This window comes from Cryptomeria japonica, chromosome 8, assembly GCF_030272615.1.
Source record: "Cryptomeria japonica chromosome 8, Sugi_1.0, whole genome shotgun sequence".
Classification (NCBI taxonomy): Eukaryota; Viridiplantae; Streptophyta; class Pinopsida; order Cupressales; family Cupressaceae; genus Cryptomeria; species Cryptomeria japonica.
In genome coordinates this window covers 578,465,144-578,486,127 of record NC_081412.1, presented here as the reverse complement: position 1 = coordinate 578,486,127, position 20,984 = coordinate 578,465,144, and the positions used below count along the sequence as shown (strand labels likewise).

Here is a 20,984-nt window from a genome sequence, read left to right as displayed (position 1 = left end):
CGCTTCACAGTTGCGCTCATCCCATTTGTCTTGGTCTCTTCCAGCAGTGGTAGGACGAGAGATGGTGTCGAGAACAACTTTTGCCAAGCAACGATATTCAAAGATCGTAAGCATGCATTGGTTCCAAGTGTTGTAATTCTTCCCATTGAACATCAAGCTGCTTTCGAGCATTATATTTGTCAAAGATGCCATCATGTACCCCGAGGTCAAACTGGTTAAGGCACAAAAAACACTACACTGAAAAAAAAAATCCCAAAAAATTTCAACAGCACCCACTTGAACAAATTTCGAGGTAAAATTTTTGGAAGACCTAGAAAAATTTGAAAGCAACCCAGAAGAGATCTTGAAAAACCCTCAAGGAATCTTCAATCAAAATGCGAATCCGGCTTGAAACTAAGGATTAAAAAGAAAAACCTTAGCCAGTTGTGTAGAAATCCTAGCCTGCAGAATAAACAAAAATAAAAAAACTGAGCCTATTAACAGGAAAAGTTACTGAGGGTTCGAATAAACCCTAGGTCGCGCAGCTGCAAACCCAGCACAAAATCCGAGTTGCAAACTACGCTCAGTCGCGACCAAAAATCACAAACTCGCAGCCACCAAACGCAAACTGGGTAAAAAAGAGGAAATTGAGAAAAGAAGGTTTGCATCAAGGGTGCAAAAAAGGGATTCTGTGATGTCCCCTGCTAGTTGACATTTGTCAGTTGAGTAGATTAGCCTATCACTAACCCTCGTAGGCTGATGAGGTTGGTTAGAGGGTCTTCTGGAGATTAATTCTTCATCTTCAGAGTGAGCATTATGGTTCTCATTTGAGGTCTCTAGGACTCCGCTTGAGATACTTTCTATTTTTAGCAATCTTGCTATTTTTAGCCAGTTGGGTTGGGCAGTGGCAGAGTATGGTTTGGCAGTCTCCAGTTCTAATGGCAGGCAATTCTGATGGATACTTAGGGAGATATCAATATTTAATTACTTTAATTAAATATTAAGTGGCAAACTTTAATGTTTTAATATTATTAAGTCACTTTAAGTTATAACTTAAGTGAGGGTCTATTTCTCATCGGATGGGGCCACTTTTTATATTAGACTGGAGATGATTTATTTTTGACACCTTAATAGTCAAAAAGAAATATTAAAAGTTTAAACACCTTTTAAATAATAAAATCGTGCAACTTGGGAAGTTGCGCCAATTAGGGCTGCAGCCCTAATTCATCTTTTGGAAAGTTTATAAGGTTGCCTTGAGTTTTGAAAAGAAGGGAGGTGATTGAAGATATTCTGATTTTTGCTCTGAGAAGACACTTGGCCAAGGGTTTTCAGCAGAAGATTATTCTGCGGGTGACCGGAGGTATCGGTGCAAGGAAACGTTGGATTCTTGTGCAACAACATTAGAGTCTGTGAAATGTTAGATGATTTTGTTACTGTTTGTTTCATTCAGAGACCAAATTTGAGCAGATTGGAGAAAGAGGCATTGTTCTTTGAAGAGGGTTTGATAACTACAGGTAGAGAAGAAATAAAGAAATTCTGAAGTGATTGGTTGCTGATTTGACCTGCTTTGGAAGCCGTATCCTAGATGGCTGGAAGACTGCGATTTTGGCAAGGGGGCTTCTAAAAATCATGGAAAAATTACTAAAGGTGGCGCCTAGTCTTCCTTGACACTTTGAGCTATTGCATGGGCGATTCCGGTTAGTATTGAATAAACAGTAAGCTGCTGTCATAAATTTGCTTGCATGAACAGCAAGGGTTTGATGAATTTCCAATCGAAAAATCAGTAATATACCTATGAAATTATTCTATTAGCATTCCATGGAATATTAGTGTTGTTTGAATGTTATAAGAGACCTCAGGCTGAAATTAATAAATTTCCAGATTATAGCACTGTTGCTTTTTCCTTCATATCTTGTCAAAACTTGTTTTATCTGTCAAAAACAATTGCTATTGCAACACAAATGCACCAGGTTCAACTAAAAGGACAGAGATAATAAACACAGCCTGTGAAAGGTTCTTACAGATTCGCAGACAAAAATCACGGAATGAGCCGAAGACAGCAAAACGCAGGCTGAAGACACAGGGGCGAGTCAAAGATGGCGCATAAAGAAAAAAATCCCGTTAATAGAGTCGTTGCGCAGACCCAAGGCGGGAAACAATGAAACCCTTTTCATGCAGCTAAAAGTAGAGAATGCGACAAAACAATGAAACCTTTTTTGCACCATGAAAAACCCAAAAAATTGCACTAGCCGAAAATCGTGATTTGCAGACAGACTGCTGCCGAAAGAGAAAAAAAAAAACCTCGAAGATAACGAGCGGGAAATAAATCCCGACGTGGGTAGCCAAGTGTTTTTGAAAAAACGGAAAAAATCTCATGCGAAAATGAAAATCGCAGATTACAGATTTAAGAAACAGGTGGGAAAAATAAGACTGAAAACCCTAGGCGGGTTTTGGAGAAGACTGGAAAAAATTCCGAAAATTTTTACAAAGATTAAAATTTTCGAAAAAATTTCACCTATGCTCTGATACCATGTTCATGAAGTGAAATGGTAATTCTTAGTCTATTAAGGGAAAAAGGAGGGATTACAATATAAAGCAGTGGCATAGCACTACAAACATTAATAAGCCTAACTACTTCAGCTACTTACAGTTGTAGACATTTAAGATGTCTAACACAACCTCTACCTAACAGGAAATTACATATATGATTGACCATTAACTATAGAGATATATTAAATATTATCCTAACAAAGGGTGACATATCCTGCAACTTTCCTTATTTTCTTTGTATTTGCATGTTCTCAATTGCTTGGAGCTAATTAATGTCCATAGGCAAATCAAGAACTTAACAAACAAAATGAATTCTGTTTTATGATAATTTCATGAACATTGCTGAACAGTCCTCTCTTCTTCACACCCACCATCTTTCTGCGCGCCTAATACAACAGATCTACTGATCTAACCCCCTCTATGGATCAAGGTCAAGTTCAGCAATCCAGACTCAAAGCTCATAAAAAGGAATTAGAAGCTTTGTAGAAAGTGAAAGCTCTAGACAAAATTGACATGAAGATAAAAGGGTATGCCATACTTGTGAACAATAATAACTTGGCTACTATACAGGATAGTGACAAAACTTGAGTTGGTGAAAGAGGGTACCATGATGATAGGGAGTGCTACTAGGATGGATTTTTCACTCTTGAAAAGTTTTAAAGGTTAACGTGGAAGCTATGTATCTAGGAAAAAACAATGAAGTTGACCCATCATGGAATCCAAATGGTTTCATTTGTACGATAGTCAGCTACTTCATTTCCTGATTCAAATTGTGAAATAAGAGAGCAGTAGTGAAACAGACCATAATGCTTTCCATTGTAGTTTGTATAAAACACCATTCTCTAGTTTGGTTCCAAGAAATGGCCTTCCAATAAGGCCTAATGTTTACTATCATTTTTGTAAGCCACTAGTCATATTCTCATGTCATTTATACCAGAGGATCAACTCTACATGTCTTTTCCTAGTAGCGTACACGAATATTATTTAAACTTACCTCTTTCTATTTATCCTTGTAAGTTGAAAGGCTATCAATGAAAATTTACAACTTAACAGATCAGAACACCACACATGAAAGGATATCAATGAAAATTTGCTCTTTGTATTTATCCTTGTAAGTTGCAAGGCTCAAAAGTAAGATGTTTGTAACTTAGCTTGACAACTTAACAGATCAGAACACCACACATGAAAGGATATCAAATGAAAATTCAAAGAATCAAAATGAAAGATAGTAAACGTATTTGGCTATGCCACTATTGCTCAACAAGTTCTAAATTTTATGCAATATTCATCAAAGTTCTCAAAAAGATATGATTTTCTCATTCATCTCTGCCTTATTGACCCCATAGGAACTTGATAGAATAATTCCTGTTACTTTAGAAAGCATGCAGTTTCCTCAAAAAAACAGTTAATTATAAAAGCTGCCAATGAGATCTTACTTTAAATTTGCAGAAGGTCTCCTTCAACCTATTAAGCATAAGAAAATCTATTGGCTTCCCCATGGGATCAGTGTCAATTGGTGGCCAAGTTTGACGGCGCTGTTCCACCCATAGAAGGCATCTAGATATATCCTACAACGATGAGATTAAAAAACATCAATATATTTTGCAGTAGCTCACAACCTAAAATGTCCAAATAGTCATGCAAAACCAACAAAATGTTAAATACACGAGAGAAGACATCTTTCAGAGAGAGGAAGAGATTCATTTTACATTTGAAAATTAAGTAAATTGCCATCATATTAGAAATTCAAAAACCAAATCTTAGTAGGTCAACAACACATTTTCAGTGTTTTAATTGCTCACTTACAGAACTCCAACTCTTTGAAGTAATCACTCATATATGAAATCTTGAAAAGGGTCAAAATATTGGTCCCAAGACAACAATATAAAGATATTCAAAACATAATCCCTGAAAATTTTCAACAAATAAACATACACCTACATTCCTTGCACATCTGTTAAATGACTTTGCATCTTGCATATGTTCAAACTGCAGCTTGTACTATGCATAATGAATGCCTCCACAATTCACAATGCTAAACATCACGGATTGTGAATACAAATATTAATAACAACAATAGCTGATATTTGAACCAAAAATTGTTCTGCAATTCAAGAAGAACAAAAAGAAAAAACAGAAAATATAACAAGTAGGTAGCAACAGCCACAAGAACAAACTTAAAAAACAAAATCTTTTCTAGTGTTAAATAAATGTAACTAACCTATACAACTAAATAATAATTGTAAATATTTGAAGGAGACCAACAAAAAAGTTCAAAAAAGTAAGATTTATCATTCATACTGGTTTATACTCATTTAAAAAAATCAAACATATTAAAGAACGAATTCACATTTTTTCCCTATAATATTTTAAATCATAATCCAAAATTGGATCAGTTCAGCTAGTTAAGATATAGCCCTCGTGAATCTAACTGATGGTAAATCGGTTATTATCTGGAGAGTGATATATTAACAGAGCATACAGTTCGGAAATTAAACATAAACAAACTAATTGTTATGAACGGTTGCCTCCGTAGGGGCATGTCCATACGTGGCAACTGCCACATATGGACATGTCCCTACGTAGGCAACCTTTCCTCTTGTATTTAAACCGGATTCAATGATGGAGACGATCAATAACTCACGGCAATCAGTACTGCCACATATGGACATGTCCCTACGTAGGCAACCTTTCCTCTTGTATTTAAACCGGATTCAATGATGGAGACGATCAATAACTCACGGCAATCAGTCTTCCAGAATCGCTGTCATTATTCTTCGATCCATATTTCACAACATGGTATCAGAGCCAGCATATTAAGAGAATAAATTAGACAGCCATATTACCCATAAGCATTTATCGGAAGTAAATAACAAATCGATGCAGAGGCTATATACGCAGAGGATATATCCGACTAAGAAAATATTCAAAATGTCCAGTAATATGAGAGTGGAAGATAGACTCGAAGGAGCCTCCAACTTCGTTTCCTGGAAGATACGAATCATTGCCATTCTTGAAGAACTAGAATTAGAGTCTTACATAGAAGAAAATCTAGACATGCCAAATGATGAACTAGAGAAATCTACCTGGAAAAGGTGTAATAATAAAGCAAAGAAAATAATTATTGACTCAGTCAAAGATCATATTCTTCCATCTATAGCCAGACTGCCTAAAGCATATGAAGTATTTAAAACCATTAAAAATACATATGAAGTTGACAATGCGAGCAGAATGTTAACCTTGAAACAACAACTTTTAAACATAAAGATGAATAAAGATGATACAATATCTACATACTTTTCAAGGATATCTGAAGTAAAAGACCAATTACAAACTATTGGAAATGAGGTAGATGATCAAGAAATCTCTCTCATAGCCCTAAGAGGATTACCAATTTCATGGGAATCCTACATTCAATGTATTAGCAGAACACCCCCCTTACCCAAATTTGAACAACTTAAGAATGAGTGCATTCAAGAGGAATCTCGACTAATCTCAAGAGGATTAGGGCCAAATAAAGAAGGAGAAATCCAAGCACTTAATACAAATACCTTCAACAAAAAGAAAAAGTTCTCCAAACGGAAGAGAGGAAATAAAAACCATCAAAAAAGAGATATGTCTAAAATTCAGTGTTACAAATGCGACAAATATGGGCACACTCACAGGAATTGTCCAGAAAGGAAGAAAACACAAGCTACTCTAGTCGAAGTCAAAGGAGAAACTCACTTTTCTTCTTAGCCCTATCAAGCGAAATAAATACAAATAAAAACACTTGGATCGTAGACAGTGGAGCATCAAGGCATATAACTGGATTCAGAAATCAGTTTGAAACACTTAACGGGCACTCAAGTGAAGAGGTTACTATTGGAGATAACTCCACATATCCTGTGAAAGGTATTGGGACCTGTACTATCAAACTAAGAAATGGAGTATCTCTACAATTAAAGGATGTTCTGTTTGTACCTGGAATAAAAAGAAATCTAGTCTCAATCTCAGGCCTAGCTGATCAAGGATATCGGGTTACCTTCAATGAAGATAAAGTTGTACTCTAGCCTAAAAATACAAATATCAAAAATGCCATAACAGTAGGTTCAAGAGATGGTAGCCTATACAAACTATGCAGTGATCAAAAGGAAGCACTAAATCTTGAAGTTTCAAATAATAATGAATTATGGCACAAAAGATTAGGACACCTAAGATATAGTTCTCTATCCAACATAAAGAAGATTACTTCAGGACTGCCCCAACTAAAATCTGAACACACAGGCATTTGCAAAGGATGTGCCTTGGGAAAGAATGTGAAAGTTTCTTTTCCCTCAAGCGAGCACAAATCAAAAGTTATTTTAGAACTAATTCACTCAAACCTATGCGGTCCCATGTCAACACCATCCCTAACTGGATCCTTATACTACATAATCTTTGTTGACGACTACTCTCGAAAAACATGGATATATTTTCTAAAGTGCAAAGACTCAAATGAAGTACTATCTAAGTTCAAAGAATTCAAGGCACTAGTAGAAAACCAGTCAAGGAAGAAAATTAAGGTGTTAAGATACGACAATGGGGGAGAATATACATCTGACAACTTCAAAGACTTTTGTAATTCTGTTGGGATTAAGAGGGAGTATACTGTACAATATAATCCACAACAGAATGGAGTAGCAGAAAGAAAGAACAGAACCATAATTGAAGCAGCAAAAGCCATGATGCATGACCAAAACTTACACACTTCATTCTGGGCAGAAGCTTCAAATACAGCAGTCTACATTCAAAACAGATGTCCACACTCAGTTCTAGAAAACATAACTCCTGAAGAAGCTTTTACAAGGAACAAACCAGACTTAAGTCATTTAAGGATATTTGGCTGTCCCGTAAATATCCATGTTCCTAAAGAAAAGAGGACAAAACTAGAACCATCCGGAAAAAGAGGTATCTTCATTGGCTATAGTGAAAATACTAAAGGATATTGCATTTACATTCCAGGGAAAAAATCTGTTGAGATAAGTAGAGATGTAAAGTTTGAAGAAAACACTACACTCAAAGAACCTGAGGATGATAACATTACTAAAGAAGAAGAAGATCACATAACTGAGATTGAGAGGGAGAATATCATAGAAAATTCCGAATCTTCAGACACTGAGAGGGAGGACATCATAAGAGCTTTTGAACCTCTTGTTGATGAAAATATTGAAACACTCAATAACAAAAAAAGACCTCTATGGGCAAGGAAAATGATTGAAGAGAATAATGTAGAACCACATGAAATTTCCAAAGAAAATAAGAGAACAAGAACTCTAAAATGTTATGCTGCACTTCTAACCGAACTCACAAATTCTGAACCAACAAATGTCAAAGAAGCCTTATCAAAACAGGCTTGGAAAGATGCTATGGTTGAAGAATATCAATCTATTCTAAAGAATGGTGTTTGGGATATAGTGCCTAGACCAAAAGACAAATCAGTTGTCTCATCCAAGTGGTTATTCAAGATCAAATATGCATCTGATGGCAGCATTGAAAAACATAAAGCTCGCTTTGTGGCCAGGGGATTCTCTCAGAAAGCAGGAATTGATTATGAAGAGACATTTGCCCCAGTTGCCCGGTATACGTCAGTAAGAACAATCATTGCAATTGCAGCATCCAAAGGATGGAAAATTCAACAAATGGACGTAAAGACTGCCTTCCTAAATGGTTCAATTGAAGAAGAAGTATATATAAAACAACCAGAAGGATTCACCATACGTGATAAAAATTGCTATGTTTGTAAACTAAAGAAAGCTCTCTATGGGTTAAAACAAGCACCTAGGGCCTGGTATGCAAGGATAGACAACTATCTCTCCAAACTAGGGTACTCCAAGAACCTAGCAAATCCCAACATCTACTTCAAGGTTTCAAATGGCAATATGATTATATTGGTCCTTTACGTGGATGATCTTTTGATAACAGGAGAGGATAATCTCATTGAGAAATGTAAGCAAGATCTGGTAGCAGAATTCGATATGAAGGATCTAGGGCTTCTACATTATTTTCTGGGATTAGAAGTATGGCAGAAGAAAAACTACATCTTCCTAAATCAAGGAAAGTACACCACAGATATTCTAACTAGATTTGGGATGATGGAGTGTAAGCCATTAGCTACACCAATGGAAACTAATTTGCACAAGCTGAAAATTGAGGCAAAAGATTCAGAACCTACAGATCCCACACTCTACAGACAAATCGTCGGTTCACTCATGTATTTGGTAAATACTCGTCCTGATATCTGCTATGCTACAAATGTATTAAGTCACTTCATGTGTGAACCTAAGAAGATACATCTAATGGCTGCTAAACACATTCTAAGATATTTACAAGGCACAATCGGACTTGGCTTAAAGTATGAAAATGTTGAGATTCAACTTGAAGGATATTCTGATTCTGATTGGGCCAGAAGTACCACTGACCGTAAAAGTACTACAGGTTGTTGCTTCAGTCTTGGTTCTGCTATGATATCTTGGTTCAGCAAAAAACAGTCAGCAGTTGCACAAAGCTCCACCGAAGCAAAATATATGGCAGCCTCCATGAGAGCTCGTGAAGCGGTATGGCTAAGAAAGTTATTATTTGGATTATTTGGAAAAACTCTGAATTCAACAATAATTCACTGTGATAATCAGAGCTGTATCAAGCTCTCAGTAAATCCATTTTTTCACAATCGATCCAAACATATTGAGATCCCTTATCACTACATAAGAGATATGGTAGATCGAAACGTCATAAAACTAGTGTACATCAATACTGAAGAGCAAAATGCTGATATCTTCACCAAGCCACTTGCAAGATTGAAGATAGAATACTTCAAAAGTAAACTTGGTATGACTAGATTATAATTGAGATTATTAGGATGAAATTCCTACCATGTGTAATTTGTTCATGAATAAATAAATAAAATGTATATTGCAATATTCTAACTGTGTTCAAGAAGATGACGATCTTCTTATGTTTAAGGTTACTATTTCAAGGTGACGATCTTGACAATAGTTGACCAAGTGTCAAGATTGACTACATTAAGTTGTTGTCCCGGACTGTGCCGGATATCTTGATCCTAAAGTATGTGATCATTTCATGATTGACTTCTTAAGTGATTGTCCCGAACTGAGCTGGATATCATGATATTGAGTTTATTGTCATGACAAGACTATATTAAATGTTGTCCCGAATTGTGTCGGAAGTCATGACAGAATATGCTCCCAAGAAAATTACTTAGATCCACTCCTGCTAAGAGGGAGTGTTAAGATATAGCCCTCGTGAATCTAACTGATGGTAAATCGGTTATTATCTGGAGAGTGATATATTAACAGAGCATACAGTTCGGAAATTAAACATAAACAAACTAATTGTTATGAACGGTTGCCTCCGTAGGGGCATGTCCATACGTGGCAACTGCCACATATGGACATGTCCCTACGTAGGCAACCTTTCCTCTTGTATTTAAACCGGATTCAATGATGGAGATGATCAATAACTCACGGCAATCAGTCTTCCAGAATCGCTGTCATTATTCTTCGATCCATATTTCACAACAAGTTGGTCGCTTAAATATTCTCATTGAACCTAGCCCCTTTGCTAAACAATTTTGAAGGATCGTTCTTGCAAACTGACAACTAAAAATAAATTTTAGGAACTGATTGTCAAACGAAAACAAAGGAAGATGAATTGAAAGACTTGACTACTAAAAGTGATTGAACATAAAGAGAAAAGATGAAATGGGTAAGTGTTCAACAGAGGTCAAGCATGTCACTAGTTCAACTATGACCAAACCTTCCTCTAACAAAATTAAGCATTTAGAATGGTTTTTTCTATGGCCAAAAAAAACATAAAAGATGGGAAAGACAAGGCCTATGAGTTCTGGAGGCCTTGGAATGTGTTATAAGCATAGTTACAAAACTTCCTTGGAAATGCAAAAATGTTCCAAGTCCCAAGGTGGATTACGGTAGCCACGGCTGGGAGATTCAAGAACCAATTTGTCGATGAGTCATCCAAACTCACAAAAACTGGAAAGTCACATTGATTAGACTTGGCCACTCACCAGAGACGTTAATAACAGAAAAAAATATATAAAATATTGGAACCTCTATCACTTTAATGACCTCTAATAGTCTCAAAAGACATTCATTACATTTGCTACCACAGGAAAGAAGGAAAAAAGAATACTGATGCAAAAACAAAATCCATTGAAACAAAAACCAACAGACAAGTTGAGCAGCAAACATTGATGATTAAATTCAACTTGGATAGGTTTGTAATAGCCTTCAATGGATCTAAAGGAGCCTACAATGCATTCAGAAGAGCCCACCATTGCTTTTGAGCAGGCCACCGTCAAGCTGAAACCAATTTGAATAGGTGTTTTCCTACTTTAAATCTTTCCCCTATTTTTTTCCATTTCATGTATCTTCTACACTAGTTTTTATTTTTCATTTTAAATTCATTGAATAAAAAATAAATGAGAGAAAAATGAAGAGAACTCATTTTTCCCTATTTTTTGCTTCTTCCATTATACATTTTTTTGTTATTTTATCTGTTTTCATGAGCAAACCCTAGCAATGTTTTTCCAATTTTTTATTTTTTAGCTACAAACTCTAATCGTTTTTTTCCTATTTTTTTTATCTTCATTTATCTAGAAACCCTAAGTATTAAATTATTTTATGTTTACTTGTTATTGCAGCTTACATCAAATTAATAGATTGTTGTAATGTCAGATCCAATTAGAAAGGGTCCATGTTGGAAGGATGTCCTCCTAAGGCCAAATAAAGGGGACTTGTTTTGCAAACACTGCATAATGAAAATTACAAGGAGACGCATTAATTAATTGAAATATCAACTCGCACAAATACCATGCCAAAATGTTACTTTGTGCACAAATGCACCTCTTGATGTTGTGTGTGAGATGCAAAGTCAATTGGAGATCTTTGGCCAGCTAAGAAACCAAAAAAGAGGCAAAGAGAAGAGATGGCAGCCATTCATAGAGAGTCTTGTTCTTCCATTCCTCAGCCTTCATTACCTAGATCTTCAACCACTGATAGTAATGTCAATATCAGTGTTAATTACAATGTGTTAGTATTGGGCCTATAAATCATGGATCTAGATTAATTTCACAGATCATACCATGCACTATTCCAAAAAAACCAACCATTATTTTGAAGATTTTTGGTTCTATTGATCCATTCCTATTTACACAACCACATAATTGATTATTATTTTTGTCTTTAAACATGTTATTTGATTCCTTTGTCTTTTGAATTTTTTTAACTTAAGCATTTGTAACTTTGTAAAAGTTAAATTTAAACTCAATTTTTTTGTATATTTTCTTTATTATAGGTCTGCTTATTGGAAAAACACGGTAGATGCAATTACTATTTGTGGGGTAGGATTCAAAGCCCCTAATGATAAGGAGATAAAAGGCTCTATTTCTCATATCATATATTTATAAATGCTGTTCTTATGATCAATATTTACAAGTGCATGTGATCAAAGTAGCTTTTCTGAGTTTTATTTGATTAGCCTATCGTCTTTAAAGTATATCTATTTAAGGGTACATCATAAAAGGTTTATATCTTCATTAATCTCTACTTTTCATGCTTTTTACAATTTACCAAGGTCTGGTTAAATATTGGCCTAATCTAAGTGCTAGGCTCAAGTCCAAGTCAAAAACCAGCTTGCTAAGTTCAAGCTAAGTCCAAGTCTTAGTCAAAAATTATCTTGCGAATTCATGCCAAGTCCAAATCTTGTAACTATCATTATAAGGTGACTTTTCAGTTACAAGACTATTTGGTTTTCTTCTTCAAATCTTCTTAAAACCCACTCTAGTTAAAAACCTCCAAGAAAGTTTGTTCTAATTAGTTATTCCTTAGTATTTCATAGCAAGTTGGCTGTAAGGCTTATGTTGTTTCAGCCTGAGTATTGGAGAGATGTAGCAAAGATCAGTAAAACAGTATTTTCAATATAACAAATAAAATTCAAGATTGTATCATGTATGTTTTGTAATAGAATAGGATCTATGTTATTTTCTACAGACTATCAGATATAAATATATCAAAATAATCTACCTCTCCACCGAATGTGAGTGTCACTCCTGTCATTGGCAAAGCAACTCCATCCTGAATACAGCATAATCACATATATGAGGACAACAAATACACGCATCATGAATGGCAAAAGGAAAACACAAAAAAGAAATGGATTTCAAATTGTAAATCTCTATTTGAAAATATCTAACAGAACCAGATTTTTTAAACAAGGAAAGTTCACATTTACTGCACTCTTCCTCATTGATCATCAAATTACCAGATATGCACTACCTGCTTCAAGAAATCAATTGAATTCCTTACCTCAATGCACAAAATGGATACAACTTGAGCACCTATATTCACAACACATGCAGAAGCTACTCCGTTTCCAAAGGTTGCTGCAATACCTTCCTGCGATATGTTAGATATTAGAGAAAAAAATGTCCCTGAATTCAATGATTTAGCTTTAACATAAAATATGTCAGAAGAAGAAGCCTAATAAAGATGTCCTCTAATTTTCTAATCAAATTAAATTTTCTTTTCTTTCTGTTGATTATTAAAACTGCAATATGAATGGTCCAAGAGTTGTGCTGCAATGCTAATGTAAGATAACCATAAGATTGTGTCCCATATTCAAATTTATCTCACAGCAATAAGGCAACCCATAACCCGAGTGGGCATGTAATGAGATTGTAGTGTAACAAAGCTCAGGTACATTTAAGCATGAACCAACTAATGAATGTGGCTTATCTCATTTATCACATGCTGCTTCCAGCTAACAAAATGTTACACCTACATTCTTCCAGATATTCTTCTTTTCTTTCAACATAGCATAGAATCTACCAAAATCCAATGTATCTAACTTCAATCGAACTAATATAGCTTATCTCATTTATCACATGCTAATTCCAGCAAAAAAAATCTTGCACCTACCATATCTAGATTCTTCCAGATATTTTTCTTTTCTTACAACATAGCATAGAATCTACCAAAATCCAATGTTTCTAACTTTAATCAAACTTTCTAAAGCAATTCATATTTCATACACCGTATCAGTAATCCAAACTTGCTGGAGTTTCAATGTGTATTAGAGGTGTCTTGCCTTACAGTTCCTTTGATTCCCACAGTGTAGGATCAATATGCATTAGATCTGTTTGAAAATAGTATGTTGTATTGAAAACCTTGCCCTGCAGGCAGATGCACTAACAATTTCAAGAGGATGGCCATATGATTTCAAAAAGTTGTTTTAATGAGCTTTAATGTGAAACACAAATAACTCTGCATTGGAATCCAGGTAACATCAAGGGCGTACAAACCATAATCTACCATCCAAACTAAAAAGTTCATAGAACACAGAAGAGGGCAGCAAGATCAAAAACAAACTGCCCCTAAAGAGAGTTAATTCGCATCTACCAAGTTGGCTTGTATTGTGGCTCGAATTTTAGCCTCAGTCAGGTGTATTTGTTAAGGCTTGTGTAAGCTGTATGCAGATTAGCCTGATATTTTCTTCTCTAAGTTTGTAGAGTTTCTGACCTCTACTCCAATGCAGGAGTCAAAATTTCACAATGTTAGATACTACACATACATAGTTCATTATAACATTCATTTAAACTTCTCCATCTTGTTTCTGGGATTAATTATCAATTTAGTAATTAACAGAATTAGAAACGATTTAAACACTTGAAGAAATTTAGTGACATTAAAAGTCATCACAGAAAATTTGTAAAACGAAGAAAAAATTATTTTTGGGAAAAATTCCCATCTTACCCCAAATTTCCAAGACGAGGATGGGGGACACATTTTGGGGGCAGGGACGGGAGGGACCCATTTTTTGGGGATGGCTATTAAAAAAATAGGGAAAATTTTCATTGATCATATGATCATTGATAAGCATTGATAAAGTACTCATCATATACATAATAGAACATTAACACATGATAGTAGAGGTCAATTGGGATTTTCATTTTATAAAAAGTGACAAATAAATTACTTTTTAACAAAATTTAATTGCATTCATTGACAATGTGCATGTATATTATATAGAAATTACAAACTTTCAACTATAAAATAACAAAAATATAAAAATATGCAGCTGTCCCTAATCAGTATCTCCTAACACTACATCATTATCGAAGTCTGAATCACTGCCAGTACGAGAGGTTTTCTCATGCTAATCTAATGGGATCCCCAAGCAATATACCATGTCCTTCCTCATTATCAACTTGTGTAGTATCTTTGAGATTAACATCCCAACATGCAGCTGGAGTCTAATGATACTCAAGAGTCTGATGGTCCTGGAGCCGCAAGGCATTATGCACAGCCACCAGCTTCTTTGATCATCTTGACGTAAGCTTATTCCTCTTGACTGATTGGATGAAGTTATATCTAGACCAACTCCTCTCTGCAGCATAGGAACTAGCAATTTGTCAAAGGAGTCAAGTGGCAAGCATCCTCAACTCTAATGCATCCTTGCCATGCCATGTACACCATCCAATGGGATCGTTTTAAACTAAGGTAGCTCTATCCATCCTTGACTCTAGTCTACTAAATGTTGGGCCACAAAGATTCACAAAAGCTAGCCATTGTGCTCTAAGTTTGATAGACTCATCCTCAGTATACATTTCCACAAGGGATTTCGTGAAGCCTTCTTCCACCCTTTCATCATCAAATGGAAGCACTCTCCCAGGTCTAGTTGCATGCCATTCAGTATTTAGAGCATAGGCTGTCATATGAAGTGGGGTATTTTTTAAGAACCTATAGATCAACTGTCAAATCATCGCTTTTGAAAAAAATTGAGCTCTAAGGCAAAAAAAAATTGTTGGTTGGCAAAACTTATAATATTTTTAAAAAGTTTTCAGAAAAAAAAAAGAACGTACACAAACCCTTTCACGAGGACAACAAATTGTTGGTTGGCAAAACTTTTAATATTTTTAAAAAGTTTTCAGAAAGAAAAAAGAATGTACACAAATCCTTTCACAAGGGTACTGCAAGGTACTCAAAGGTATGCCCTACAGCACCCTTTGGGCCCCATGGCCCTTAGCAAGGTCTGCAAACCCTTGTCAAGGTGATTGGATATGGCTTCAAGCCCACATTTCCCCTCTTTTCTATATTTTTTTTAATTTAATTATTTATTAACCTTTTTAATATAAAAAAATTTTAAAAAAAATTGTCGTTACTGCACTCCTCATCCTTCGTGTCATTCTTTGGTGCCTCTACTACATTTAACAGCAATTTTGACAATTACACCAACTTTGGCAAAGGTCCAAAGTTAGCAAGACAATCTCTACATCTGGCAGAAGAGTCCAAATTTATTTGGAGACAACTATCTTTGGTAGTTCCTCCATCTTTGGCAGAAGTTTGATATATTTGGTATACAATTCTATTTCAAATTTTGCCCCCTCTCCATTGGCAAGTTGCAATTTAAAGACAAACTTAATAGGCTCATATCTTTAACTTCCAACCTTCAAATTTCAAGCAAGTTTTTTTATTTGGGCTAATTTTTCGTGCTCTATGCACTAGTAGACGATTTCTGATTTTGATGCACGGATTTTTCAAAAATTGCAATTTGTCAAGTGTTGTTGAAGTGTTCACATTTTGAGAACTTTTGGGCCTCTATTTAAGCTCCATACAATCTCCTTTTCAGATACAAGTCTTTTTAAAGTGCATTATTTTTTGTGTACTTCATAGTCGTGCTATCAATCATTGTGTTCAAAAATTATAAATTCAGCCAGTGTTACAATGTTCAGACTCGCCTCACACTCAACAAGCTGATTTTTACTTAAACTCAGACTTGACAAAGACTAGGAGAACTGAAAGACCCAAGAAATTCAAAGATTTTTAAGAATTTAAAATTTGTTTCATACACCCTTTTTAATAAATAAAACTTAAAGACAATAGACTCATCAAATAGAAGCTATTTTGATCACATACACAAAGTATACATCGATCACATACACAAAGTATACATCGATCACATAAGTATAAACATAAATTTTAGCTGAAAGGAATAACACATGTAGATATTTAAATATTGTCAAATGTATACAAAACTCATGGAATATGAAATCCATTGCATCAAAACTGAAATTATAACTATGGTTCAAAGAAGCCTGCATTACTCATCCCAACGTCACAGCAAGTCATGCGTTGGTGTCTAAAATAGGTCCTAGCTAATGGTGTAACCATGATATTTACTTGTTTCTCAGTGACTGGTGTGTATATCAAGTGATAAATTTATTATTAATTTTTTTTAAGCCTTCAAGACAGCATGTTTTGTTGTCAAGCTCATTAACAAAGATAGAGAGTTATGCTCTGGCTTTACCTTAGCTAGGATACTAATAGATGGAATTGTTCTGTAAGTTGTCTATGCAAGGCATGATTAATAATTTTTTGCATTATGAAAATAGCAATTCTTGCCAACTATGACTTGTAATAACTTTAAGTGATAAAGTGGTTGAAACAAAACACCAATGACATAAAGAATTTACTAATCAATTTGTCAAGGAACCAATATACCTATCATGCTGACCGATTCAGAATTTGTATTAAAACCAATTCAATAAGATTCATTTGATCGACCATTCTAAGGACAAAGATAAGTTTAATAGGATGTGTTACATGATGTGTCACACAGCCAGTATTCACTTTATTCTGACACCCGAATTCTATGTCTCAGGTATAATAACCAACTATACAAAAGTGGTAGATATGGAAAGCAAGCATTGAAGTCAGCAACAAAATATAATGGCAGTGATTCATGTGTTAAATAATGATCCCTTTTAGGTGACAAACTAAAACAAACTGTATTTGTATGCAGCGATTGCAATCATGTTATATGCTGCGATTACAAATAAGAGTAATGATCTAATTGATCTTATTAGTAATTAAGGAGCAGCAAAGAGATCTCATTAAGAAGTGATCTTATTCTTTATAAAGCTGTGATCTTAATAGTGATTAAACAACTTCATTAAGTTAACAAGGCAGTGATTAGGTTGGGTTATGCAGAGGTATCATCATTAAGAAAGGTTGTGACCATTCTTAAGGGTCAACATCTCTCAAAGATTGTTTCCCTCCATAGAGACATACAGATATAAAATGTAGAAGACCACATCAAGTATGAGGGATTGAAGAGGTAGAAACTCAAGCATTTAGAAGAGCCTTCAAATTCAGATATGAATATATTAACCAGCAGCCTAGATATCTCTCTAAATTGGCTAAGTCAGTATTGAAGATTATTATATTGCTACTGTTATATATATACACTATTGTTCTTGTAATAATTCTGCCTTTGTATAATAGAGTGGCTGTAATGATTCCTTAAAGCTTTATTCAATCTGCCATTCCATTGTGGAGGGGAGATACGGCACATATAAGCAGGGCAAGTAGCCAAGGGACCATCTGGGTTAAGCAGGGTTTGATGATGGATGTGCTTCCGTACCCCTGAACTCCAAAGAGGTAAGCAGAAGGTAATATGACAGTCGCACTTCCATGCCCCTGAACCTATTGAATAGGCTCAAAGGCACCTTGTATGATCTCCCACAGGTAATTCACAATAGCAATGGGTTGATTGGATGGAGCTCCAAAGGCATTTATTGAATATCCTGAGCATGGAAATTATATGTGTACATTGTTGAATACTATTGCAGGCTCAAAATTAAGGGACTAATACAACAATCTCAGTTCTGAACATCATACCAAACCCTACTTAGGGCAAATTAGGGAAATTGAGGCAAGGTTCCCGCAGGGGACATTGCATCGTGATAACATTTTTTTTGTATTCATAATTTCCCCTTAAACCAGGTTAGAAATAGGTAATCAAACATTGAAGCTACAGTTCTACTTGAATCCCAAATGACAGTGGGGTTATGGAGGCATTAAATTGTTGTTCATATATAAAAAATAAAGTATTGAAGTAGTATGTAAACATGACACAATGGTATGAAATAGGAAAACCTCAATGATGAGTGAAAAACCCAATTGGTAGGAGCAATTGTTCCCTACCAAAGTATATTACTCTCAAATAGGTTAGTGAAAAGACATTTCTTGTTAGCCTATAGCTACTACAGCATCTCAATCTATGAGATACAACATACAATTGTCTCCTCTCTGCTGATTTTGGAATAGTAGAACCAATTGTCCTCATCCATTGCTTGTTTCAGACCCCCGATGTTCTTTTAAAATTCCTAGTAGACTGCTCTTACATTTGGCACGCCTTCATATCAGGAACTAAAGAGGTAGAAATGACCACTAAATACAAATTCTACTTCTATTTCCAGCTCAAGCAAAATTGCTCCTTTCAACATGTGTTGATTACAAAACCGTCCCATTGATTATGCTTTTGCCAGTGTTGGTTACAAAACTGTCCAATTAATTAAATGGCAATATCTTTTGCATTGACTAAAAATTAGATAGTGTTTTTTTTCTAATTGCATAGAATTTTGGAAGGAACATAAATGTATAAACATATCTAACTTTTAATGCCATATGGGTATGGTTTTTGACCCTGCAACATGCTGAAGTGTCTTTCCCTGTAGAATTAGCTGACTCCTTGCTCCTATATGGATCATTTTCTTTCTAGACGAACTCCAACAATAAAATTCCAAACAGTATTTGCAATCATTCTCCCTTTAATTTTCTTATTAGAGGCTTCTTTATCCTTCTTGGACAAAAGTTGCCTGAATTCTTTCCACCATTAGTCTTATTTTGGTTATAGACTTAAATTTATAATGTGTTAAATAAGCCTCACGTGGAGTGCATCTTAATGATTGATAACTCGTTTTACATATAGTTGTTAAAATCCCCATATGCTTCATCACAACATTCAATATTATCTTCAACAATATGCATAAAATAGCTTGCTTCTGGGCTTTAGCAGTGTTAGCTTTCCCTACTTGGCAACATCTCTGGTGTAAATATTTCCATTTAAATTGTTGTTCACTTTCATACCCTAAAGCTAAGTCACAAGATACGGCGATTTTCATGGATGAGGTTCGAATTTAATCGAATTTCAAACTTCTATAAAAAAAATCGAATTTCCTCTATAAAGCACTGCTATCCGCCTCTAAACACAACTCAGCTGGTCGTGGGTATTCTTTGTATATGCTTTGTACCTATTGGGTCATGGGTGTCTGCAACTGCTGGGTCGCCCTCGGATTTTCCCCAACAACAGTCGCTATTCTGATAATTTATTAGAAGTATACATATATTTAAAAATAAACAAAATTATAGAAGGCGAATTTTATCTGAATTTTTTTCCGAAATTTTCCCTTGTCGAATTTCATCCGAATTTCATGGCTGTCGAATTCGAATTCGAATTTGAACATTGTGACTTAGCCCTAAAGGATATACATGATTCTTAAGCAAACCTTTCAAGTCCTTAGAGTCTATGACAGGGCTCTTCTTAATTTTATGCAATCTGTAATAATCTGGATTCCACCATGTGCATGCTTAACAACTAAACTTGCTGATCTCCCATTCATTTGAAAGGTCTTTGCAGCCAAAATACCTTTCAAATTCTCAGCAAATTATTTAAATTTTTTGCATCAAACTGTTAACCATTTTAAAGCAATCAAATAACCAATGACAAATAGTAACCTTGTTATTAGCAGATAATCAATCCAAAAACAGTGGCTTCAGAAAAATATTAACATCTCCTCTTCACTGAAACAATAAAAATAAGATGAAAAAAAATTACGTTATTTTGTTTATATTGATGCCATTGAAATACTAAGAAGATAGAGATTTAGATTGATGGATAAATTAAAAGTTTAAACTGTTCTGTTCATATAATTTGTTCAAATTCATTGAAACAAATTCAAGTATATATATTTGTGGATCAGTGAAAAAATCATCTTTAGAATGATATAAGAAATAAAGATCAAGAACCACAAATTAAAATCAAAAGAAATATCCAAAAAAGTAACTTCACAGAAAAGTAGATCATGGCTTAAGCCTAAACCTGATGGATTACAGCAGAACTGAACCCCAAATCTTGCAAAACAACGGACAACATCTCCTTGATTTCTGCATTGAAAATACAAAAAACCATAATTATTATAATACAAAAGAAGATATGCAACAAGTGAATTCATTTTTTTGCTCCAAGCATTCCTTGGTTGAGAATCCCATTGTGAAATCAAAAACAACAATCAGGCAAGTCGTCAAGTGGCAAATATACCTATTAAATTAACCTTTGCATGAGCATTTGAATAATCAATAATTTTTTTCCATCATCCATAAAATATTCTTTTCCCATCCGGATTCTGATTAGAGCTCATCTAACACAGTTATTTAATGGTTTACAATGTTAAGCACACAAATGCATATGTTCATTGTTATATAATTAATTTACTAACCTAGCACAATGCTCATATTAATCTAATAATCTGCAATTCCATGCATAATATGATGGAGCTG

At 34.8% G+C, this 20,984-nt stretch overlaps 1 protein-coding gene across 1 annotated transcript in view; it reads right to left on the bottom strand.

Annotated features, from left to right (window-relative positions):
* LOC131034409 (actin-related protein 9) overlaps positions 1-20,984 on the bottom strand; it is a 217,233-nt gene that overhangs the window by 117,279 nt on the left and 78,970 nt on the right. The window contains exons 9-12 of the mRNA XM_057965876.2: positions 20,527-20,591; positions 12,891-12,980; positions 12,609-12,659; positions 3,966-4,097 (exon numbers count right to left, since the gene is read on the bottom strand). Coding sequence (XP_057821859.2) covers positions 3,966-4,097; positions 12,609-12,659; positions 12,891-12,980; positions 20,527-20,591 — 338 coding nt within the window. The remainder of the gene's footprint in view (positions 1-3,965; positions 4,098-12,608; positions 12,660-12,890; positions 12,981-20,526; positions 20,592-20,984) is intronic.